The 26,999-nt window shown below is 44.1% G+C and overlaps 1 protein-coding gene across 1 annotated transcript in view; it reads right to left on the reverse strand.

The window, feature by feature from the left end:
* Positions 1-1,329: 1,329 nt before the first annotated feature.
* Positions 1,330-26,999, reverse strand: part of CDHR4 (cadherin related family member 4) — a gene marked incomplete at both ends in the record, with an annotated part of 44,141 nt that continues 18,471 nt past the window's right edge. Inside the window, 9 exons of the mRNA XM_081319046.1 lie at positions 1,330-1,385; positions 2,602-2,635; positions 5,054-5,138; positions 8,065-8,106; positions 8,540-8,679; positions 10,382-10,596; positions 12,922-13,066; positions 15,376-15,515; positions 16,111-16,317. Of these exons, the coding sequence (XP_081175172.1) occupies positions 1,330-1,385; positions 2,602-2,635; positions 5,054-5,138; positions 8,065-8,106; positions 8,540-8,679; positions 10,382-10,596; positions 12,922-13,066; positions 15,376-15,515; positions 16,111-16,317 (1,064 nt within the window). The remainder of the gene's footprint in view (positions 1,386-2,601; positions 2,636-5,053; positions 5,139-8,064; positions 8,107-8,539; positions 8,680-10,381; positions 10,597-12,921; positions 13,067-15,375; positions 15,516-16,110; positions 16,318-26,999) is intronic.

A 26,999-nucleotide genomic window follows, 5' to 3' on the forward strand; every position in this document is an offset into this window, starting at 1 on the left:
AGTTAGTGGCAAGCTGCAATACTAATTCCCAAGTTTTGAGCAGAAGGCTGTTCTCAGAAGACCTTTCACTCTCTTGTCTAAATACAACACCTCCCCTTGAAGCAGAAAGGGAATCAATCTGGCAGACATTTGGACCACAGCTGATCTGAAAATTGCTATTTCATGCCCCCAACATTTCATTTTCATTTTTTCATTTTAATTCCATTTATATCCCGCCCTACTCCGAAGACTCAGGGCGGCTTACAAGCTTAGCAGTAGCCTTAGCAGTAGCCTAATAAGCCTGCTTATTAGGGGCTTTCACACATACCCCCAAGCGGCATTATTACAAAGTCAGCTTAATTGCCCCCAACAATCTGGGTCCTCATTTTACCTACCTCGGAAGGATGGAAGGCTGAGTCAACCTTGAGCCTGGTGGGACGCGAACCTGCAATAATTGCAGGCAGCTGGTGTTACTTAAGGAGGCATTAGCCCACTGCTCCACCAACATCTCTGACTTCTGATAACTTCATATGTCAGGGGAAGATTTTTTTATTTATTTTTATTCACTTTATTACATTATAATAGCACTAATGTGAGTAAAGCTTTGCCTAGGGAGTACCTGGAAAAAATATGCCCCACCATGAATCCAGCCTAATCTGCACTGAATAAAGTGTTAGAAAATTACAGTTACTGTATCTCACGTGGCTGTGTTTGACTTTGGAACACTTACCCAACAGGTTGGTGCGATGCATAATTCTTTTATTATTTCTCAGTTATTCAAGCATCCCCAACAATAAGCAAGAGAAATGAAATTGAAGGAAAGAAATATGTACACGATGCTATATTGTGAAATGACACAAAACTTCAGAACCACCGAGCTACAACAGCAATGAATATGTCTAACCAGAGATATAGAGAATTTAATATTAAACTCAATTGCTATCCCTTGTTTTTGAACCAGATTTTACGGTTCACATACAATTCTTCTGTACTCAAGCAACACTAAAAGGGCCTTTATTACAGCACTTTCTCATAGAGAGATGTCTTTGTAAGAAGGAGGGACAAATGGGTTGATGTGTTACCTAGTGCCATATCACCATTCTTAACTTCTCCCATAATATGGAGAATTTCCAGATATAGGGGCACCATAGATGGTGGAAAGAACTTCTCACCAATGAAACAACCATGGAAACCAGAATAGCAAAAGAAGAAAGGAAAGTGGCAACCACCGATTATTAAAATACATGATGTAACTAATGAAAAGCTACTGTTGTGCCACCATTATCAACATATATAGCAGATACCCAACAGAGAGTTCCTGGTGTCCAGAAATCTGGTTCTCCTTCATGCTCACACCCAGCGCCGTGCTCCAGTGCTGCTGTCAAACAGATAATACTGCCCAGAGACTTGAGACAAAAAATAAGAGCTAGTTAGTTTTTTGCCTACTTTTGCTCTACTTATTTTTGTAGAGCTGCCCATCTTAGAATACAGCTCTAAGACAGAGGTAAGCTGAAATTCATAATGTTATTCAATGTCATGAAATACCTAAAAGCTGTTCCTCTATAGAATTTGGGAAGATAGCGATTTAACCAGAGCTGCCATCAATTTCACTTCTAAATATGAAATGGTTAGACTTTGTAGCGTTGCACAGACCCAGAAAACTCCTAGAGACCCACCAATAGGCATTCATCCTTTTTCAACCTCTAAAGTGGGTAACATCATTTGGCAAAACTTCTGTATTTCAAAGTTACATAAGATTGGGCCTGCTTAATACTTGAATGCAAAACCAGGGGAGAATACAAGGGCTGCAAGTGAGACTGGAATTAAAAAACAACAACAGGCAAATCACTAATGTGGGTCTGCCAAGAAAGCTACTTTGTATATGGAGGTGATGGAGTGGGGGGATTTTTTTTTGCCCCAGGACTATATCTGGCCTGAATGATTTATGGTGGGCTGCAGACAAAAAAATTGGTGAGACAAGGAGGAAAAAGAACTGACACAAGCTTGAGCTTACAAAAATTTAAGAGTTTCTGATAGGCAAAAGAATGTCCATCAGGCCACAAAGGGAGAAAGAGGACCAAAGAGCTGAATGAGAACCAACGGGAACATATGTGTAATCATCTATTTCCATGTAATACAATGAACTATTCTCATATAATTTCTCTCTAGAATTTTTTTTAAAAGTACAATTCGGTGTTAATAATGATGGGAAAGGGCACAGACAGGGCGTCCTTCATCTAAAGTCAGACTTCCCAGCAAGGAATTATTGTATTACCAAGTCCTCTGCAGAGCACAACAATGGCATAAATCCAGTTTGGTCTCTGGCAATCGTTCCTTATTATGCGTAAGGAAACCAGCAACATGCAATAGTAAAGGTTTTCAACTGGCTAAGCTCTGCAGTCTCTGCAGAAGCAAGTCATATGTGACCGCAGCTGCAGCTCTCAGCCTCTTGCAGATAAATCCAGCTTTAGCTAAAAGATGAAGTCTGGTATTTCCTTTCTTGAAATTATATACAAGAGCTCATTTATGGGAAATTGAGAATGTCTGTCTTTTCTATTGCCTGATTGGCCTATGCTATCTCTCTATAGGTCAAGATGATTTAAAACGGGAGATTAAACTTACTGGGGTCTTGAGCCCGGCCATCAAATTGTTGTTCCTATAATGAGAGAGAGAGAGAGAGATGATCCACCTCTTCCCAAGGGCAAGGAGCCCAGGAAGAAGAAAGCAAGCTTCCTTGAACTGAAGACCTGGCTCTTCGAGCTCTCCGGCCCAGGCTGAGAGTTTTAACTGTTTTTTTTAAATTTCTTCAGGGATTTAATTTAATCTTTTTAATTGTTTTTAATTTTTGTATTGTTGTTTTAAGTACCCTGTAAACCGCCCTGAGTCCTACGGGAAAGGGCGGTATATAAATTCAATAAAATTCAAATTCAAACTTAACCTTCTGTCATTTAATGACTCGCCCAGAGCAATAAAAGAGGCCTCATCCGTATGTCCTGTTTGCCATGGCATAAGGCAGCTCACTGTTTATCAAGAAGAAAACGTCATTCTCAACTTATCCCTAACCCACCATGAGATCAGCTTTTGTCAATCTTTTTTTTTTTGCTATACATCAAATGTGGTGTTTTCCAGGCTGTTGCTCAAATAGTGTAGTGTGACCTCATTTATGACCTCATTTCGTTGCGGGCAATGCCTCCCCTCCAACTGCTTCATATACACATCTGTGGGCATAACCCCTCCCTGCAATCCCCAGGTAGCTTCCCTCCAAGGTCTTTCCGTCTTGGGCTGCTGGGATACGTCTCCTCCTTGAGAAAGACTCTTCCCAGAAAAGACTGACCCTAAGGCAGTGTCTGAAGCATAGTATGGTTTCCCTATGTACCAGAAAATCCTGATGTTTGGAAACCCTGATACAGCAGTTCCTGTATGGATGAAGCGCCAGTGTATCATTGAATACTTAAGAATTTCAGCTGATGTGAGTAAATTCCATTACAACCATTTTTTTACCTGCTCGTACCTTCATGACATCCTCCAGAGGAAAACCCTAGCTAATTGCATTGAGCAGACAGTGCCATTTTGCCTAGTCTAATGCGATTTTGTCTACTCCATGAGATACTTCCCTTGCTACTTACAGCCAGTGTTCCCTTGCAATACTGGCAGCTGGGATGTAATTGACAACAGTTCTGCCAGTTCCCTTTCTAGCCCAAATGGCAAGAACAAACATCAAATTGTATATTGATTTTCTGTAAGATTGGCAAATCTGTATCCAAAACTAGCCCAGCTGATGGGGCTGGGGTGGGGTTTATTTATTTATTTATTTAGATTTATATATCGCCCTTTCCCGCAGGACTCAGGGCGGTTTACAGGATATTTAAAAGAAAATCAATACAAAAGTTAAAACAAATTAAAAAAGATTAAATGAAACCCTGAGAGAAAATAAAAAACCCAGTTAAAATTAAAATTAAAAATTCTCAGCCTGGGCCAGAGAGCTCGAAGAGTAGGAGTTTCAAGGCACCTTATCCTTGGTTTTTCCCTTCATTAATGTGTGCTTTGAGCTATCTTGATAGAGGTTTACCAATCTTATGTAGATGGCAGACTCATAGGCATGCTAACCATTCTTCCTGCCACTTGGGCTTTCAGATGACCTGTTCAAAAATAGCCCAAGTGACAAATTATTGCTATAGAGCACCTCCACATTGATAGACTGCCTTCTGGGAAGGTGGCTAAAGCCTCTGTCCTAGGAAACTAGCCACACTCACTCAAGCCTGCACCACCACACTTTAAGGACAGCAATTGATAATAGATTCCCCCACTGATAGCTGACACTGGATGGGAAGGAACAAAGCCACAAAATATTGCCAAGGATAGTCGAAGAGGGAAGACAGTGTGGAGAGAGAGGTTGGCTTTTTTTGGTTCCTGCTCTCCAGTCACTCCATGGGAGGATGAACAGACAGCAGAAGACCACAAGCTTTCTGATATCAGCATCAAGGGAAGTGTTCTCCATTCTTCTTTTCTCCTCTCCCCACATTATGCAGACAGCTCTTTTTCTGCTGATGTTAAACTGGCTCCCACACTGAATAGCAGCACAACATGGGAGACCCAAGAAAACTCTTGTTGCTGCTTCCAATCACTGCTGGGAAGAGGCACTGCTATCATTCTAACAAGATAGACAAGCAAGTGCTTGGGTTGATTTTATTTTATCAAACAGTTCCCACATTACATAAAAAGCCAATATGCAGAAGAACGCAAAAATAGTGTGCCACAAGGATGGTTGCAGCTGACCAACTGACAGAGACAACAGCGACTTAAGCACAGTCTTAAATGCAGGGCTTTTTTTGTCATAGAACACTCAGAACGGAGTTCCGGCACCTTTTTTGGATGGAACATTGTAGAGTAGGCAAGGCGGGTTGTATGATATGTGTGAGTTCCGGCACCTTTTTCTTTTACAAAAAAAGCACTGCTTAAATGTAAAAAAAAAAATCAAGCTAGGTCAAGATAACATGCTAAGCTTGTAAGCCGCCCTGAGTCTTCGGAGAAGGGCGGGATATAAATGGAATTAAAATAAATAAAAAAAACATACCAGACTCTGCAAGTCAGTGACATCCTTCTTTTTCTGCTTCCTTGCTTCTTCTGTTACCTTATAATTTTCCCCCGCTTCTTTGTTCCTACACAGTGTGAGACATTGCATGAAAAAAGAGCTCTTCCATTAGTATCCTGACAGAAGTCTTGCAGAACCAACAACATAAAACAGTGTTTTCAAACTTGACCACTTGAAGAGGTGTGGACCTGAACTCCCAGAATTCCCCAGCCAGTTTTGCTGACATAAAAGATACAGCCTGGAGCTCTATCACAAATTAACTGATGTTAACTCCAGTTTTCTCTAAGCTTGTGCCCACAAATATATGGAGACTAGAGCAGGACCATGCCTGTATGGCTAGGTGTACTAAGAATTACAGTCCCAATACATTTTAGCCCATACAAGGTAAAGGTAAAGGTAAAGGTTCCCCCGCACATGCGTGCTAGTCGTTTCCGACTCTAGGGGCCGGTGCTCATCTCCGTTTCATAGCCGAAGAGCCAGCGCTTGTCCGAGGACGTCTCCGTGGTCATGTGGCCGGCATGACTAGACGCCAAAGGCGCACGGAACGCTGTTACCTTCCCACCATAGTGGTCCCTATTTTTCTACTTGCATTTTTACGTGCTTTCGAACTGCTAGGTGGGCAGAAGCTGGGACAGGTAACAGGCGCTCACTCTGTTACGCGGCACTCGGGATTCGACCCGCCAAACTGCCGACCTTCTGATCGACAAGCTCAGCGTCCTAACCCACTGAGCCACCGCGTCCCTTAGCCCATACAAATCCACCCCCAATTTTTCTAGAAGCATGTGTAATGAGGGTTTTAGACACCAAGTGTCATCCTTTGCTGCAGACAGATTATCAAAAAAATAGAACTGATTTTTCAGCAACTGCAAAATCTCATTGCTATAGTTGTGCATGTTATACAGTAAATGAACGACATCACTATGAAAACTGTTCTCTTATCATTTTTTTAAAAAGGAAAGATTGCAAAGGAGTAAAAGTGACACAGAAATGAGAACAATGTCTGATGAAATTTCTACAGCTGGGTGAGGAGATTGGTAAGGCAAATTGAAGGGGTTTCAAACTGGGTCAGGATATCCTGAATGGTCATAAGCAATTTAGAAGGGGATCACAGTACTTTTAAAAAACCTGATTAGACTTGTGCAAGTGACAGTGGAGCACTATTAAAACTGTCTCTGGGCTTTATTCCCTGTTACCTACATGCTCACAGTGGGCAGCAATTCCATAAAGTTTGAGAAGTCATGTAATACGATGTTTGAGAAGCCATGGACTATGTAGATTAAAACTGAATTATTGTTGTTGTTGATTAAACATATTTTTAACTATGGTTAAAAAGAATAAGAAATTTTGGAAACATATATATTAGTTTAGGAGGGATATATATTTTAAATAGTATGTTATTTTTTGTTTCCTTACTCTTGCTCTCCTTTTTTTTTACTGTTTTATCTATTCTTTAAGAAATGTAAATGTGTTGAGATGGTTTATGTGGAAAAAATAGACTTAAATTTTTAAATGTAATTAATTTTTGAGAAAATCTTAACCGGAAAGAATACTTTGAATTTTGTGCGAGAAACAAATTTAAATAAGGACTGTAACAGGATCTACGATGAGGCAACCAGAATGATTAGAAGAAAAGAAATATTATATTGATGTGATTGTTATTTTTAGGAATATTGGGGAAAATTATATATTTAATTGTTATCTATCAAAATAATAAGAACTTTATTAATTCAATGTTTGCAAAAGAGGACATTTTGGGGAAAAGAAGAAATCAACTAAAAGCATTATGTGGATTATGGACTATAGAAATTAATTGTTAGTGATTCTTTTACAAATGTAAACCCAGACAACACACTGTTTACCAATTATTAAGTGATCTATGTTTAAAGAATTTACTCCTTAAGTAACACCAGCTGCCTGCAATTAGTGCAGGTTCGCATCCCACCAGGCTCAAGGTTGACTCAGCCTTCCATCCTTCCGAGGTAGGTAAAATGAGGACCCAGATTGTTGGGGGCAATAAGCTGACTTTGTAATAATGCCGCTTGGGGTGTGTGTGTGAAAGCCCTAATAAGCAGGCATATACATAGAATGAAGGCTACTGCTAAGCTTGTAAGCCGCCCTGAGTCTTCGGAGAAGAGCGGGATATAAATGGAAATTTAAAAAATAAAAAATAAAATAAACTGTTGGGGTATATTCAGCACAACCTCATCCATATCACACTTGACACTTCTTTAGATGGATAGATGAAAATTTCCTTAAATTGTGAGTTCTATTATTACCAGAACTTGTAAAACTATTATATTGATAGCAGTTTGTTCAAATACTGTAGTTACCAGTCAGCATTGGCCTGCAATGTATTCCTATATCTAGGTATATTCTTTGGCAAATGCCAATGTTTACAAATTATGTTTCTAATTCCACAGATACAGCTTTGATGTTGATGGTATGCTATCTCATTTTTCTTTGTTTGTTGGGGTTTAGAAATAAAGGATCCTAATTGATGGTTTGTATCTGTAGCTTATTCCAAAGTTTTGTCCCCAAACCTAGACATGAAATACAGTAATCCTCGGCTTATGAGCACAATTGACCCCAATGTTTATATTGCTAAGTGAGACACTTGTTAAGTGAATTTTACTCCATTTTATTCTTCCTTGCCATAATAGTTAAATGAATCACTGCAGTTGTTAAGTTAGTAACAGGGTTGTTGAGTGAATCTGGCTTCCCCTTTGACTTTGCTTGTCAGAAGCTCACAGAAGGTGATCACATGACCCTGGGACACTGTGACCGTCATAAATATGAATCAGTTGCCAAGCATCCAAATTTTGATCACGTGATCATGGGGATGCTGCAACAGTTGTGTGAAAAATGGTTATAAGGCAGTGCCATTGTAACTTTGAACAGTCACTAAATGAACTGTTGTAAGTTGAGGACTACTTGTATGTGAAATAGTATTTCCCCATGAAGATGACTAGTTATCTATGACAAGAGGCACTTACTTGTTCTGCAGTAGAGGCTGAGATATCTCCCCTGCTGGTTTTCTGAAAGCCAAACAAGAGTAGAGTCAGTTTTCGGGAGACATCATCTCCGATTTGAATGTGGTCAGGGCTTTGAGAAGGTATGAAATAAATCATAATGTTTTTTCAGCTTGGAAGATCAGGGAATGGTTTTTTTGGAGCATATAGTAAATTGCAAAAACAATCATGTTTTCCAGGCAGGGGAAAGGCCATAATATATTCTACCAAATCATATCATGCTCCTTCATTGAGGATTGCTCATCTTTGGTTTCAATTATTTTCAGCTTTTCATAATGCATCCTGAAATAGCTGGTGCTAATAACTGTAGCCATCCTGGACAAGGTCCATCTAAGCAGTTGCTAATAGTCAACTTGATGACACATAATCAATAAGTCAATCTCTAGTTAATATTAGATTTCAAGCTAGTAACACAAATATAATTTTCCTGAATATTCACCTCCGGCAGAATTGCCAAAACAACAAACCCAAGGCAGAAAAGAAGAGGATTCCAGTGAGTGTAAGAACCACCACAAACCACGGATCTGGTGCCCAGTATGTCACAGTTCTGTGCAAAACAATCGGCTTCTTGGGGACTGTCTGAAATCATAATAGTGTAAATTTAGTATGCAGAGACACACAGCTTTTTCAGGTGCTCAGCTCAGCCCAGACAAACTCTACCCATGTAGCTCATAAAAGAGCTAAATTATTGGGTGCTGATTCTCCTTGAATTTTATGTACATTTTTTTCAATCCATTCTTTTTCATAACTCAGATTCAATCTATTATCCCTTATTCAACCTGCAACAGTGCTTCAACAATGCCAGGGAATGTTTAGCTCTGCTATGCCTATTGAGAATTACAATTTACAGCAGCCCAAACTAGTATGATTAATGTTACCAGTTCTAGGAAGTTTTATTAAGAAAAGATGACAAGTTATAAATTCCCAGCCAATACTTTAAAAAAAAACCAATTGATATTTTGGGGTTGATTAAACCATAATTCAGACCAAGATCATATGACTTTCCTGATGATACTGCACTTCGTATCATTTGACATTCTCTCTCAGTAGCTAAGTCAGAATGCTTCACAATAACAGCCACAGAGTCATTCACTCTCTCTCACACACATATTCCAAATTACATGGAGAGGGGGAAAAAGTACCATAAAGTAACCAGAAGACTGTGATTTAAATCCCAATTTGGGCATAAAAGCTAGATGAGTGACTTCGGGCCAGTCATTCTCTTTCAGCCCAACCTACTTCACAAGTTTGTCATTATGGGGAAAATAGGAGGAGGAAAGAGTACTATATATACATACATACATACATACATACATACACACATACATACATACATGTGTGTGTGTGTGTAAATATGAGCTGTCACTGCTGTGACTACTGCCTGTGGATGGCCTTGGGTTAGGCTGAAACAGGAAATAAGATTTGTCCCGTGTTTGGGGCCTAGCAAGGTATTCTAAATACTTAACAAACACTTAACATATATATATATATATATATATATATATATATATATATATATATATATATATATATATATATATATATATATATATATATATATATATATATATATATATATATATATATATATATATATATATATATATATATATATATATATATATATATATATATATGGTGGCTCAGTGGGTTAGGACGCTGAGCTTGTCGATCAGATGGTCAGCAGTTTGGCGGGTCGAATCCCGAGTGCCGTGTAACAGAGTGAGTGCCTGTTACTCGTCCCAGCTTCTGCCAACCTAGCAGTTTGAAAGCATGTAAAAATGCAAGTAGAGAAATAGGGACCACTACGGTGGGAAGGTAACAGCGTTCCGTGCGCCTTTGGCGTCTAGTCATGCCGGCCACATGACCACGGAGACGTCCTCGGACAAGCGCTGGCTCTTCGGCTTTGAAACGGAGATGAGCACCGGCCCCTAGAGTCGGAAACGACTAGAACGCATGTGCGGGGGAACCTTTACCTTTAATATATATATATATTCATTATAGTGAGATAAAAATAAAGTGCTAATTCCCCAGTGCCTCAGAAAATCCAGTGGGCTTTCCCATTGCCAAAACTTACAAAGCAATCTTTAAATGCCACTTTTCCGGAGGCATCTAAATGCTTCATTATGGAAGCCACATAGATAGAGAAATACAGTATCCATTCTCATGACCTTTTTCACAGACTGGGGAAATAGTCTGTGGGACAAATAGCAAAAATGTGATATCCCAGTGATGCAAATGGAAGAAAACGTTTATGACCGCAACACGTATGACTGCTCACCGTAGTAGTTGTGGTGGTAGTAGTTACTGTTGTGGCCCAAGGGATCACATGAACAACAACTGTGACTGTGGTGCTGAAACGAGGTAAGCTTTCACTATCTGTCACTTCCACCAGAAGCACAAAAACAAGGGGATCATAGATACCATCAGGTCTATAGGAAAAAGTGTTAGGAAAAAGGCTTTGTCCTTCCATGCGAAAACGCCCATTTACGTTGCCTAGAAAAGAAAAGAGCATTGCTGTTTTAAGTGAGTGTCAAATTTATTCCTAATTTAATTGCTCATAACTTTCTGCCCGAAACCCTTCAGAAAGCTATTTGAAACTGATCCACAATCACCCTCGCTATTTTAGATCTCTGTCAACACCAAAACTCAGTGGGCATTGTCATCCTGAGCCAATTAGTGCTCTCCCTCTTTCCTCTACAGCTGACCAATGCAGGAGAACAAAAATCCAGTGAGTTGAGGGATCCTCGGTGCTCTCTGAGCTTGCTTGTTTTCTTGCAGACGTTTCACTACGCAAACTACGTAGGTAACATCATCAGCGATGATGTTTGGGTAATGAAACGTCTGCAATCATACAAGCAAGCTCAGAGAGCACCAAGGACCTCTCATGTCAACGGTGAGCTACAAATATTCTCCTTTATTAGTATCCAGTCAGTTGCCTTCTGAACTACTGCAGTGGCATTTATGGAGTAACAACCCTATAACCACAGTCTACATAAAGATGATAAATGGCTAATGATCTGCCTCGTGAATCATTTTTCAAACATGTAGTTGTTTACACTGTAAAAAATATATAAACAAATCCATCCAAAACTTCTCATTGGCAGGCGTTCCACTCCACTGTTGCACTAAAAACCTTCTGTGAGTTGTGAAAGGAATATCATTCCTTCTTTCATTTTTCAACAAGGTGCTCTTCCCAAAAACTGTAATCAGGGTTTCATGTAGCTATTCTGTCTGGAACGATAAGTTCTCGATGTAGGGATATATGAAAAGACAAGCTCCAGAAAGAAGACACCTTAGTGGAATTTGAAAGGGGGAGGGGGGAAGGTTCCAGCTACTGCGTGATTCCTGGCTTGAGCCAAAGAATTAGGATGTAGGAAGAAACCAGTTTTCCTTCAGTGAGGAAATGGACTATCCCCTGCAGCAAGGACAATCCTATAAAAAGCTGGTCCCTTTTCATTTCACTAGGCCACAGGTCTGCAACCCACAGCTCCAGAGCCGCATGCGGCTCTTTCAGCTGTCTCCTGCGGCTCCCAGTCCTCTGCCATGTGCAGTCCAAAAAAAAAAAGTGGGACTAAAAAAGTTCAACCAATCAATTCAAATATGTAGGGTACGTGCATATCTCGCCTTGGCTCCACGCTTCAGTCAAACCCTGTTCTGCGCATGTGCGCATGTACACACATGCGCACACAATTTTTGCGGCTCCCAGTTTTTCCTTTTGTGAGGGAACCGGTTCCGAGTGGCTCTTTCACTGTTTCAGGTTGCTGACCCCTGCACTAGGCAAAAGAGAGGGTAGGTTTGCCAAGCATTGAAAAATGACCCACTCTCTGCCAGCCTGCTTCTTTTATGTTCCTCCATTCCGAGTGCTCTCCCACTTGCTGGGCCAGTTGACTCCAAGCAATTCTCACAGAAGCCCGATCACCCCCCCCCACACACACACACACAGCTTATTTTGAACTACAATTCCTAGGGGTAAAAAGCCCTATCTCAGACCATCACTAAAAAGTCTAGGGCCGTGGTGGAGAACCTATGGCACGCATGTCACAAGTGGCACACAGAGCCCTCTCTGTGGGCACGTGCACCATCATCCCAGTCCTAGGCCTTCAGCTGGGTTTTATAAAACCTTTTTGCTTTAGGCCTCTGCCGCTGTGTGCAAAAAAAGGAGAAAGGTTCAATCAGTCACTCAATCAATTTTAAAAAAAAAGATCTTGCAAAGTTGGGATTGATTGATTGATTGAACTTTTTAGTCTCACCCAATCTGCCGTTACCACCGCAGCCATGCCCACCCAATGGGCCATGCCCACCCAATGGGCCACGCCCACCCAATGGGCCATGCCCACCCAGCACCCGATGATACATAAGTGGGTTTTGGGTTGCAGTTTGGGCCATCGGTCTCTAAAAGGTTCGCCATCACTGGTCTAGGGCAACATGAGGAAGCCTTCCAGATCTCGGGGGGGGGGGAGTCGTTAACAACCATTTTGCAGAAACTGGATTGAACCAACTGGATGCCATGACATCCCTACCTGGACAGCATCCCTGTGGAAAAAATATGCTTTATCTCTAGTAGATTCCCTCTATCATTACTATCTAACACTAACTGGGTCCAGTTTGCTAAATCCACTTTTTGCCTACAATTTAATTCTTTAAGTATCTTATAAGTAGCAGCAGTGATAGCCCTCATTGGTGAGCTTCTATTCTCCAACTTTTTCCCTTTTTCAAGTTCAGTTTATTCCTTCTTTTTCCAGTCCCAAAGAAGACCCTGGTACTGATCTCTTTTAATTTATTTAAGCAGGTCCCGGCAATTTGCGACCCATTCCATACCACGAACAATGTTGTAGGCCAGTTTGGTTCCCCTCTCCTCATCTTTACAATCAATATCTGTGATTTTTATATTTCTGGCTTGGGTGGAGTATATGGAAAACATCAAAAATGATTCTTCACACCTAGGAGGATGGTCGTTCACATCCTGGGGATATAAAAGAAATTACATTTCATGGTAGACAGTTCACAGGTTCTCAAACATTCTCCTCCTTGTTGCAATGATCAGAGACTTTCCCAAAAAACAAGTCTCCAAGCAAGAAAGATTTCCAGACCTCAGGCTTCCCCTATTGCCACCAAGGGAAAGAAGCTATTGCAACATGTGTACAATTGTAATTCTACACGAACTAAATAAGACTAAAAAATAGCATAAAGCAGCTATTTGCAAAAGTGATTTTGGGCTGAAAAAGTAAAACTTTCTGCAGTTGGTTATTTGCCAGATGAGATTACAATATAGGTAGTCCCTGACATATAATCATTTGTTTAGTGACCATTTGAAGTTGCAGTGGCACTGAGAAAAGTGATTTATGACTGCTTTTCACATTTACAGCCATGGCAGCATCCCCAGGGTCACATGATCAAAATTTGGATGCTTGGCAACTGGTTCGTATTTATGACAGTTGCAGTATCCTGGGTCACGTGATCACCTTTTGCAACTTTCTGACAAGCAAAGTCAATGGGGAAGCCAGATTCACTTAACATCCGTATTACTAACTTAACTGCAATGACTCACTTAACAACTCTGGCAAGAAAGTTTGTAAAATGGGGCAAAATTCACTTAACTGTCTTGCTTAACAACATAAATTTTGGATTCAATTGTAGTCATAAGTTGAGAACTACCTGTATTCAGTGGGCTATCAGGCATTTCTCAAAGTACTGTATTAAGAACATAACCCTCAGTAAAACCTGCTCCATTCCAGGCCTAACAAAAGTTTTAGAACTTATTTTTGTTAGCAGAGCAACAAAAGGGAACATGGTTACCCTGCTTTTCTCTTGTATTAAAAGTGCTCAGGATCTGAAGCAGGCTGCTATTTACTACTGTAGGTACTTTTAAAAGTTGCATGCAAATTCCAGGCTAGAAAGTTAAAGCTTTCAGAGATGATGCTATTTTGTACATTTCAGTCAGTGTTTGCACCACTTCGGCAGAACCGGTAGCTAATTTTTTGTTGCCCAGGCCCAGAATGGACTTCCAGAAGCGGCATCCACACAGAAAACCGGTTGTTCACGTATTTGAATCCCACCACTGATTTCAGAAGTTTGGGCAACAGTTACCAACCAGCTCAGCTATTGGCCTAGGGATTGTGGGAGAATGGGCAGTAAGTCCAGTGCATCTAGAAGGCACCAATTTGGCTGCTGTATAACTGATCTCTCCCTACTCCCACTTTTATAAAATAAAAATATATATGCCCATGCAATTTCTGTTTTCAAGACATCAGGTTTCTGACAGAAAAGACCCACAGAAAGGCATCTTTATAGCAATAGGTAGGACAACAGGCCATGTTTCTCCTTGCAGTACATTTTAGAAGAGTGATAACCTGAAAACCAATAAAATGCACCATTGTAGAGCCTATTAAAGAGCAGAAGTGGGAAGATACGAATATATAACACAGGATACATTTGCCTATAGGCCCCACTAACCACGTAGCAGATGAGTAATTGTAAATCATAGGATAAGGAGACTGTAATGTATTGGGCTTGCTTGTTAACACCACGTGGTAATGGCTGGTAGGTTGCTAGAGCAGGGAGCTAGCTAACAGCTCCCAGCATCTCAGACAACCCGTCTCCAGCGCTGCTATTGGTTGCCCCTAGGCGGCAATAGGTTGCTTCAAACCTATTGGCCGCCACCTAGGGGGCAAGGTATAAATTGCTGCAGCTGCAGCCCTGTTTTCTAGTTCAGATCCTGCAAGAAATAAACCATGCTCTTTGCTGAACTCACTCGCCTCGTCTTCATTCCTGCGCAACGAACCCAGTACACAACAGAGACTGTTCAAAGCTCAACTTTTCCTAGCACAAGACTGGCCAACCTTTCTGTGAACAGAGTGGCTGCACCCCCATTTTTAAAAACTGGGGGAACACCTAGTCATGTTGCTATATAAGCTAGAGCTGAACATGTTGTCTTGTTTTGGTTTTTCTTTGTTAGGGTTACAGTAAAGCATTTAATAAACTTAATATTGTCTTTATTCAAACACACATATCTGTAGAGATATGCACCTTCTCTCTCCCCCCACCCCAATAATAGTCCCTAAAAGTTGGAGGTTTGGTATCTATTGCTGCTGAATTGTTCAGCAGAGTTTCATGGGCTATCAAGTGTGGTGGGAATCCAGCATACATGTCAGAGTTCCCCAGCCATCTCACTTATCAACTGCTTGATGTGGGGGATATAATTTATGGTGCACTGGGGGGATAGTCAATCCTCTGTATCAACATACTGTAGCTTCTCTTCTATTTTCAAATTACCTGCACATAAATCGTGACATTACATGTTGTTGTTTTCTGGGTGCGAGGAGCTGCTTCGTTCTCCAGGTCTTTTAGAATGACAGCCAGATGATACACTTTCTGGTCTTCATAATCCAAGGGCAAAAGTACATGCAGCTGACCTGTGACATATTATAAAACTATGCTGGGTAATTTCCAGTTTAATCTGCATCCAGACCCAGCCTTTTCCTCATCAATCTCTATATCCACATGCCACTCAGTTCAGCTAGCAAAAATATAGTTGGTGCTTATTTATTATACATAGAAAATATCAAAACATTTAACTGGAAAGCTGGGATGGAAGGCAGGCAAAAGCAGAGAAAGACAGAAACATGAACAATGGCCAAGGATCTTCCTTTCCTTTCTTTTCCTTTCCTTTTTCCTCCATAATTAAGCTATTTGACACTCTGTCCAATTTAGCTAATTTTTTTTTATAAACTTTATTTTCTTCTTTAGGAATTGTTTGTCCTAAAAGATATAGTAGTGCCCATGCTATATTTTACAGAGTTTGGAACCAGCCTTCCTCATACAGTTGCTAAACATACTTCAATTCTAAAGATGCGAGATCAGTGTACTGCTGTATTCCACCTAAGGTAGTTCTGATAGAATCAGATTCAGACAAGTAGATAAATGAGTGAAGGGAGATCCTTAAGGCTTAAGCTGTTTGGTAAATAAAGCCTGGGGAGGCCCTGCCAAACAGGACCACCATTAGCTTACCTGTATAGCTGCTAATGTAGAAAACTCCAGCATCTGCATCCATTATGCTGTATTCAATGTTGTTGAATGGATAGTCTTGGTCAGTGCCATTGACATTGCCAATGCTGTATCCATACTCAGCATTCTCTGGTACACTGAATTCCCGTTTTGAGCACTTTGGGGAGAATTCATTCACTCGCCTTACTGTCACCAGCACAGGTACAGTGGCTGCAAGATAAAGAAAGAAACCCAGAAAGCTTATATGATGACAAAATTCCAGTGTTATGTATTGGGCTTAATTGTAACACCACGCGGTAAGCTGGAGCTAGCTAACAGCTCCCAGCAACTCAGACACCCGGTCTCTAGTGCTGCTATTGGCTACCCCTAGGCTGCAATGGGTTGCTTTAAACCTATTGGCTGCCGCCTAGGGGCCAGGCTATAAATTGCTGCAGGTTGCAGCTCAGTTTTTCAGTTCAGATCCTGCAAGCAAATAAACATGACCATTGCTGAACTCACTCGCCTCGTCTTCATTCCTGCGCAACGATCTCACTACAGAACACTGGTGATGAGGATGGGATCCTGCTTCTCTGAAGGAGCTGAAAGTCACTAGGGGAGAGGCAGCGCATGCCTGGTGGGAAAGGCATTTCCCCCCCCCCCATGGTCGGCTAGCCAGACACACTAGCGACCACACACTCAGTGGATCAGTCCCTGGGCATCAGAGAAGCAGGATGAGAAGATGCAGGAACCAGCCGAGAAGACCAGAAGAATGCCCAAGGTCAGAAGGCTGCAAGAGTTCGACATCAAGCGACCAGAAGGATGGCCATCATACCTGTCCCAGGTCGAAAACTACCTCCGGGTGAACCAGGTTGCAGTAGATGGACTGAAGGCTGCCATGCTGCTCTGTGTTGCAGCCCAGCAACATTCGATCTGGCTGAAAACCTGTTCACGCCAATGCCGCTGGAATCAGTCTCCTACGCTGATCTAAAGAAGAAGCTCAGAGAACATTTCCAACCGAAGATGTCGGTGATTGCCTGGCGCTACACCTTCAAACAATGAATACAGCAGCCCGGTGAGACCGCGTCAGAGTACATCGCGGCCTTGAGGCAGGCCGCATGCCTGTGTAAATTTTCTGATGTTGAAGAGCGACTTCGAAACCAGCTCGTCTGCGGCCTACGAAATCAAGAGCTGCAGCAAAAACTTTTTGCTAGAGCTAACCTGTCGTTCACTGAAGCCCAGGACAAAGTCATGGCAGATGAAGCCGCCGGGGGAGCCATCCGAACAATCCGGCCCACCAAAACAATGCAGCACAAAGAAGCCGTCCACCATGAGGACGCACCGAAGAATCAGATGAAGAAGATGCCGAAGTCGACAAGCTGCACAAACAACCCAACACTCAGCACTGCAGCAGCAAGCAACAAGAGACTCCTTACAAGGCACATCTCTTACCTAGATGTAATGGTTGTGGCGGCCGCCACCAACGCACAGAATGCAGATTCCGGTCAGTCATGTGCTGGGCCTGTGGCAAAACTGGCCACATCGCAGCAGTATGCAGAGCTCGCCAGAGGGACCGGCCATCGAAGCGCCAGTCAGAAGATCCGACCAGGAGAGGTACCAGGGCCCAGGGGACGTTTAGTGTGGGGTTTTGTGCAAGCTACAGAAGTGTATGCCGCACCAGGGCCCGACGCCCCCTAAGACCCAAATTTAAACTTCAGGTGGTGCTACAAGGTGTCCCCTGCAAAATGGAGTTGGACACAGGCTCAGCCCTTTCCATCATTTCTCTGGACACATTTAATTTCATGTGCAGTCGCAGTAGAAAATGGGCCAAGCTAAGGCCCTCCGACATGATTTTAACAGATTTTCAAAATGCGAAAGTCACAGTCAAGGTTGAAGCTACCTTGGCCGTTAAATTTAAGGGATTTTTTGGGCACCTGAATGTCGTAGAAGTAGGGGGACAGAGAATGAGTCTAATTGGACTCAATTGGTTTGGTGCATTAGCCATCCAAGTAACCGGTATCAACCGGACACAAGCCGTGAATCTAACGTCAGTTTGCGAGGACTTTGCAGACATATTTGATTCAGCCCTAGGAACATACACAGGCCCGCCTATATCATTCAAGCTAGACCCCAACATGGTCCCCATTAGGATTAAGCCTCGAAGGGTTCCCTTTGCCCTCAAACATTAAATTGACACAGAAATAGACAAGCTTGTAGAACAGGGCATTTTGCAACCAGTTGGTGGGGAGTGGGAAACTCCTATAGTAACACCACTGAAGGCCAATGGAGAAATTAGAATATGTGCAGACTACAAATGCACAATTAACAAAGCCCTTAAGCAACATGCATACCCTGTCCCAGTGGTGAACCACATCTTGGCATCTTTGCAAGGGGGCACCATTTTCGCAAAGTTAGATTTGGCACAGGCCTATCAGCAACTGCTGGTTGATGAGGCCACAGCCGCTGCTCAGATGATCGTGACTCACAGGGGGGCTTTTAAAGTGAAGCGTTTACAATTTGGGGTTAGTGTTGCACCAGGCATTTTTCAGGGAATCATGGAACGCACGCTTAAAGGCATTCAGGGTGTTTGCCTGTTAAGTCCGGAATGACGAGCGGAGACAGCGATGTCAACAAGGAACATTTATTAGAACTCACATGGGTCAACTGGCTAGCAGCCGTTGAACCCTACCTTAAATACTAGGCTCCGTTCAAACATGACCAATCCCCGGCTTAGAATCTCCCACCGGGGAGTAACAGCCAATGATTGCACTAAGGTTTCCCGCCGAAGGGAAACCACTCCCATAACTATGTACACAACACCCCTTCCCCCCTGGATGAAATTTGCTATTTGACAAAGTCCTTCAGGTAGCTAGGGGGTTTATGTTGCCTGACTGGATATCGGCTGGCCTTGCTAACTGCTGGGGTTCCATCAGTTCCGCCGTTGACTACCACCTCTGACCCAGTTGTGTGTGTGGACGGCCCTGGTGGTGTCTCCGTATTAGGCAGCTGTTGTGATTGCTGTTGTTGGGGTACACTGGATTGACTGGATGAGCCTGGTGGGCTGTCAGGAGGCGCTATTTCTATCCTTGCGTTGCAATTCTGGGGGGTTGCTTCAATTGTCCTGAAATGTATTCTCCTCCCCTTCCCCCCTGGTGTTTCGTTACCCTTGGCTGGGGAAGGTGTAGAGTCAGTTGTAGTGTTTTCCCTCTCTTTGTTGGTTTGTACACCTTCAGGGGCCCTTTTCCTTAACTGATCGATGTGTCTCCTAATCAGCTGATTCCCTTCCCCCTCAATTAAATAAGATAAGGGACCGGTTTTATCAATCACAACCCCTTGTGCCCATTTGTCCCCTTGTCCATAATTCCTGGCCCACACCATGTCCCCAATGTTCAAAGACCTGGTTGGGGTAACCGGATCGTGTTCAGCAGGTAGTCTGTCAGGGTGTAGTCTGTCCAATTTCGTTATCAATCGCCTGCCCCACCTCATTTCAGCAGGACTCTTCCCTGTGGCCGCACACGGTGTGGTGTGTTGGGCCAGCAGGAACTGAGCCAGTCTCTGATGCCAATCGCCGTGGATTATTCGTCTGAGGGCGTCCTTGGTTGTTCTGACGTTCCGTTCTGCCAAGCCGTTAGAGGAGGGGTGGAAGGGTGCTGAAGTCGCGTGTCTAATCCAGTTGGCCCTGAGGAAGTCCTGAAATTCATTAGATGTGAATTGTGGCCCATTGTCAGAAACAATTACGTCAGGTAACCCATGAGTGGCAAAGAGTCCCCGTAAGACCTGTATGGTTTTGGCTGATGTCATGGACTTAACAGGCACGACCTCCAACCACCGGGAGTAGCTATCCACTACTACAAGGAATGTGAGGCCCTGGAATGGGCCGGCGAAGTCAATATGGATCCTAGACCACGGGTTCCTGGCCTCTTCCCATTTGTGTACCGTTGTGTGTGCTAGCTCTGGTCGAGAACGCTGACACTGGTAGCATCCCGCTACTTTGTCCTCTATGGCTGTGTCTAACCCTGGCCACCATACGTGGCTTCTAGCTAGGGCCTTCATACGCACAATTCCAGGGTGCCCATCGTGTAATTCCCCGATTACTGTGTTTCTGTGCCTCTCTGGTATAACAACCCTGTTGCCCCACAACAGACATCCAACATGTGATGATAGTTCGTCCTTCCTTCTAACATATGGTGTGAACTTAGGGTCCGGGCTTTTGCTAGGCCACCCGCCTTGTACCCATGCTGCTATTCTGCTGAGTATGGGGTCTTTTTTGGTAGCTGCTGCAATGTCCCTGGCAGTTAGGGGGCACTCAGCGAGTTCTTGCAGGGACATGATTTGTCCCACAGGTGCGGGGTCTGTGCCTGTATCCTCTAGAGGCAACCTGCTGAGGGCGTCAGCGTGCCCCATCTCCTTACCCGGCCTGTGTTTGATTGAGAATGTGTAAGCGGAAAGGAAAATTGACCATCTTAGCATTCTGGGAGACATTATTTGTGGAGTCTGTCTATCGGTAGTAAATAGCCCTAGCAGGGGTTTGTGGTCAGTGTAAATGGTAAAGTCCCTACCATACAGATAATCGTGGAACTTTTTTATGCCTGCCACTATGGCCAATGCTTCCCTGTCTATCTGTGCATAATTCCGTTCCACCTTTGTTAAGGTCCTGGAATAGTATGCTATAGGTCTCTGTTGACCCTGCTCATCCATGTGGCTAATAACTGCTCCCACTCCATAGGGGGAAGCATCACAAGCTAAGAATATAGGTTTGTTTTCTATAAAGTGGGTAACTGTAGAATTGCTTGACAGTATGTCCTTTAAAGTTTGGAAGCTAGTCCTGTGTTTTTGTTGCCACTGCCAGGGGGTCTTCCTATCTAAAAGTCTATGGAGGGGTTCAGCAATGGCTGCTTTGTGAGGCAGGAATGTGTGATAAAAATTTATTAAGCCAAGGAAAGCTTGTAATTCTGCCTTGTTCTTGGGTTCTGGAGCTAATTTTATCGCCCTAATTTTTCCTTCTGTGGGGTGGATGCCTAGGGCATCAATTCTAAACCCCAAAAATTCTGTTGATTTTACCCCTATGCAGCACTTATCCTTTTTTAATTTCAATCCTGCCTCCCTGAATTTCCCCAGTACCTGTTCTAGCCTCTCAGCTAGGATGTCCTCAGTTTTTCCAGCGATGAGGACATCGTCAAAGTAAGGGCATACACCTGGAATGCCCTTCAAGGTTCTCTCCATCACCTCCTGGAAGATGCCTGGAGCTGCAGCTATCCCGAACTGAAGTCTGTGAATGCGGAACGCCCCCTTGTGGATAACTATCGTTTGAGCCTCGGCGGCTTCCTTAGACACAGTAAGTTGCAAATACGCCTGCGCCAAGTCGAGCTTGGCGAAAATGGCGCCGTCCTGGATCGTCGCGAGGACCTGCTTCACCGTCGGGACCGGGTAAGCATGCTTTTTCATTGCGAGGTTCAGGGTGGCCTTATAGTCGGCACAGATCCTCACATCCCCGTTTGGTTTCAGGGGTGTGACGATCGGTGTCTCCCACAGGCCCCCTTCTACAGGTTCTAAGACGCCCTGGCCTACTAGCTTATCTAGTTCGGCCTCAATTTTCTGTTTGAGGGCGAAAGGCACCCTCCGGGCCTTAAGCCTAATGGGCCTGACCTCGGGGTCTAAATTAAAATTAATGGGGGGTCCCTTGTACCTCCCTAACGACCCATCGAATACGTCTGCGAACTTATCGCAGACGGATTTTAGGGTTTTATTCTGAATGGTGTTAATTCCCCCCACCCAGATGCCTAGGGCCGAGAACCAATTAAGGCCTACAAGGCTAGTTCTCTGGCCCTCAGTGACTAAAATAGTTAATACTCCACTAAACCCCTTATATTTAACCTTGATGGTAGCCTCTCCCACTAGTTCTATGGGTGATTTCTGGAAGTCGGCTAATTGTAATTTGGTGAGTTTAAGGGGAATTTTCTGGCCGCTTCTGGTTTCTATGTATTTCAGGGTGTCCCTAGAAATTATAGATACTGAGGCCCCGGAGTCCACTTCCATCTTGCAAGGGACATCTTGCAGTTGGACTTCGATTCTTAATTTAGGCCTCAAAATGTGGTTGATTCTAGGGGTATGTTTTTGTCTAGGGATTCCCACGTGGTTGACCCCCACCCCAGCCCCCGGGTTGGAAGTGCGTGCCTTAGGCCTATGGGTCTCTCCGCCACTCCGTTCGGGGGTTACCTCACCTGAGGCCCACGCGTCGAGCTCGTGGAGGCGGTTGTTGCGCGGTCGGCTTCTGCAAATGGCCTGGATGTGGCCCGTTTTTCCGCACCCTCGGCATTTGGCGTTTCGGAATCGGCAAGTCGATCGTTGGTGATTCCCGCCGCAGCTCCCGCACCGGGTCTCTGGGTCGCGAGGTCTGGCTGGGTTGTCCCTCTGGGGTCGTTGTAGTGCTGGAGGTTGTTGTCTTCTGTTCTGGTCTGGGCCTTCGGCTCGTTGCGGTCTCGGCGCCATCTTCCCGAACCTTTTGGCTACTTCGGCAATCTCGGCTTCCCACTGGTAGTCCCCCTCCCCACTGTCCACATGGCTCTCCAGGTTAATTTCGGCTGAGGCTGCCATGCTGTTGTAGGGGGGGGGGGTCGCGTCTGCCTGTAGACTCGTACGTGAGTAGCTCGTCTAAGACTTCTTGGAGGTTGCCTGTGGGCTTAGAAATGATTCGGTTTTGCAAGTGTTCATCTCGCAGCCCCAAAACCACTCGGTCCCTAATGCGAATCTCGAGATTGTCATATTTACAGCGCAGGGCTGCTTCTCGGACTGCCGCCACAAATTGTTGTATTGATTCACCCGGCCGTTGGTTCCGCTTTTCAAATATTCTCCGCCAGAACAGTTCCGACCGTTTAGGTGTGAAGTGGACCCTCAGCTTGGCCAACAGGTCAGCGTACGATACGCTGGAAACCGGCAGGGGTTGGCACAGGCCGACGGCCACCCGGTAAACCGGAGTGCCGCTGATGGTTAGTAACGCCGCCGCCTTCTTCCTGTCCTCCGTGATCCCGTTGACCAGCATGTACCCCTCGACTTGTCCGACATATTCTTCCCAGTCTTCAGGGTAGTTAGGGTCAAACTCCTTCAGGGAACCGACTTGCGCCATTCTGTTGGTTCAATTTGCTTGCTGCTCGGTTGACTGTGATTCAAATTTCCCGCTTTTCGCTCTGTTGGCTTTCCGCGGGTCTTTCGCTGTTCTGCAGTCATATCCCACCTTCGTCGCCACTGTTAAGTCCGGAATGACGAGCGGAGACAGCGATGTCAACAAGGAACGTTTATTAGAACTCACATGGGTCAACTGGCTAGCAGCCGTTGAACCCTACCTTAAATACTAGGCTCCGTTCAAACATGACCAATCCCCGGCTTAGAATCTCCCGCCGGGGAGTAACAGCCAATGATTGCACTAAGGTTTCCTGCCGAAGGGAAACCACTCCCATAACTATGTACACAACATTGCCCTTATTTTGATGATGTGCTTATTGCAGGGGAATCCACAGAGGTGTTAGCCATCAGGCTCAGAGCCATCCTACAGAGGCTGCGTGAAGCAGGCCTCAAATTTAAAAAGAGTAAATGCAGTATTGGGGTTTCTTCAACCGAATTTTTGGGATTTCGCATTGATGCTAATGGCATTCACCCAGCTGAGTCCAAAGTGAAGGCCATTCAAATGGCACCTAGCCCTAAATCAAAAGGAGAGCTACAAGCATTCTTGGGCCTTCTCAACTTCTACCATGCATTTCTGCCTAACAAGGCCGCAGTGGCAGAGCCACTTCACAGGCTCTTAGATAAAAAAGCTTCATGGAAATGGACCAGCATTCACGAGAAAAGTTTCCAAGACCTAAAGGCACTTTTGTCAGTTAAATCTACTCACTCATTTTAGGGAGTCTAAACCAGTCTGTTTAGCATGTGATGCATCCCCTTATGGGGTGGGGGCAGTCTTGAGTCATTTAGAGAAGAATGGAACACAAGTCCCTATTGCATTTTATTCAAGGACACTGTCCTCTGCTGAGCGTAACTACACTCAAATTGACAAAGAGGCCTTAGCCATTGTAGCAGGAATTAAAAAATTCCATGACTATTTATATGGCAGGGACTTCACGGTCTTCACAGACCACAAACCACTACTGGGACCCTTTACAACAGACAAACAAACACCCCACATACTTTCCCCAAGAATGTTGAGATGGTCTATTTTTCTATCAGCCTACACATTTAAACTGGTTCACAAACCTGGCAAAGAAATGGGCCATGCTGATGGCCTGAGCAGACTCCCACTACCACTAATTGAACCAGATCCAGCCCCAGGGGCCAGAATCCTGTCCATTCAGGATTTGCCAGAATTTCCCCTGCACGCAGGGTACATAGCTCCAGAAACAGCTACTGATAAAACACTTAGTAGAGTGCTTTCATGGGTGCACATGGGGTGGTTAGATAAAAGCCCAGGCTCTGAATTCCAGAGTTATTTTATTAGAAGACATGAGCTATCAGCTCACAAGGGTTGTATCCTATGGGGAAACAGGATCATAGTTCCCACTTCACTGAGAGATAGAGTTTTACAGTCACTGCATGAAGGCCATCCAGGTATTGTCCGTATGAAAGCTTTAGCAAGAAGCTACCTATAGTGGCCAGGTTTAAACAAGGCCATCGAGGCACAGGTGCATGTATGTTATACATGCCAGCAATCAAGGCCTGAAATACCACATGCTCCAGTTCACAGGTGGGAGGAAACGCACACTCCCTGGTCTAGAATTCACATAGACTTCGCTGGGCCCTTTCAGGGACAGCTCTTCCTCATAGTGGTAGACAGCCATTCTAAATGGCTTGAAGTAATCCCGGTTGCAAACATGACTACTGCTAGGACCATCCAGGTGCTGAGAAAACTCTTTGCCACACATGGGCTGCCAGATGTCTTAGTTTCAGACAATGGGGCTCAATTCACTGCTGCTGAATTTCAGGCTTTCCTAAGGGCAAACCTCATCAGACACGCAACGTCTGCCCCATTTCACCCGTCCAGTAACGGTCAAGCTGAACGTATGGTAAGGACCACAAAGAAGTCACTAAAACACATAGTAACTGGGGACTGGCATCACAGATTGGCAGATTTTTTACTTTGCCAGCATTCCACGCCCTGCACTGCTACTGGGAAAAGCCCAGCAGAACTACGTTGGGGGAGATGCCTGATCACAAAACTGGACAGGTTGCATCAAGATAGAGTGGCAGCAGAAGTCTCTCGACCAAAACCCCTGAGGGGGCTGCAAGTGGGTGATGGGGTGTGGGCTAGAAACTATGGGGATGGGAATCTGTGGGTTCCTGGAAAAAATCTCTAAATCATCTGGTCCCCTCTTTTACGAAGTGGGGCTGGAGGGAGGGCGAGTTGTCAGACGCCACATTGACCAACTCAGAAAGCGGTTTCCAGAATGGCCACTAAGCGAGGACTGCATCATAAGTCCCTCCCAAGGTCCCCAAACTGGCAACCAAGCCAGCCCATGCATAGACTCTGAAGACTCTCATAGCACAAGCAATGAGGAGTTGGCCGTAGAGGAGGAGAGTCCGGAAGTACAACATGGATCCCCTGATGGAGCAAGCCAACCTGACTTTCACAACCGCTGTGCCAACTCTGCTGAACAGTCTGACTCTGGGGTGGGCCAACTTGGAGAGGCCAGCCAGAGAGCACCAAATCCTTCTGGCTCAAGTGCATCAAAGGACACTGGTCTGCCCGGCCCGGTGGGTAAGCTGGTAGACCAGAAAGTGACTGAACCCCTGAGGCGTTCCACAAGGGCACGCAATCCTCCTGCTTATTTAGCAGATTATATAGTAAAATAAGGAACTATAATGTTGTATGTACTTGTGATAAATGTTGACTATGAGACTGTACTAAAACAATGATGGAGTTATAATGTCGTTAACTGTCTTATTATATTGTTAATGGAAACCTATTCATACTATTGTTAAATCTTGTAATTTGTTATTGCACGCTTATTGTTGCTATGATGTTTGTTCATTCTAAGAGGGGAGGGATGTTATGCATTGGGCTTAATTGTAACACCACGTAAGCTGGAGCTAGCTAACAGCTCCCAGCAATTCAGACACCTGGTCTCCAGTGCTGCTATTGGCTGCCCCTAGGTGGCAATGGGTTGCTTTAAACCTATTGGCTGCCGCCTAGGGGGCAGGCTATAAATTGCTGCAGGCTGCAGCTTAGTTCCTCAGTTCAGATCCTGCAAGCAAATAAACATGACCATTGCTGAACTCACTCGCCTCGTCTTCATTCCTGCGCAACGAACTCACTACACAACATCCAGCAAGCACTTTGTAATCGGCAAGTAACTAAGTGCCTAACCTACATAATTACAGAAAACAAGCAAAGCTCAAATAACACATGAAGGCTACAGAGCTGAAGGTTTTCGGCTAGGTTTGCCAATCGGGTGATTTGATTTTTAGAGGAAAGCAGAGATGAGACTGAGGGAGAATCTATCATCTGCTTATCTCCCAGTGATATCTCCTTCTAGGTACTTTTCACAGTGATATTGTTGGTTCTTAAAGGCAGACAGTCAGGAATCAACCACAAGAAATACTATAACTCTCTCTCTATGGGCTATAATAACATAATCTCAAAAGATAGACAGAATTTCTCCTTCTGTCTCTCTTATATCAAAGACAGTCACTCTTGGGTTTCCTTGGCATATTTTTCTGCCTTCCTGGGCTAAATTGAAGTTTTGATAATGGCTGCTGCATGTTTTCTTCAAGGCTTCTCTACATATATGGGGCGTAAGTCACACTCCTTTGTCCATTTCACTGGAAAGTTTGCCCTTAATCATACGTGATTGGGGGTAGACTGTGATCCCCCATCTTTGGGGGCCTACAATATATTTGGAATTTTGAGAACCTACCACGAGCATTTGCAT

The sequence above is a fragment of the Vipera berus genome, assembly GCF_964194415.1.
Source record: "Vipera berus genome assembly, chromosome: 2".
In the NCBI taxonomy this organism is placed as follows: Eukaryota; Metazoa; Chordata; class Lepidosauria; order Squamata; family Viperidae; genus Vipera; species Vipera berus.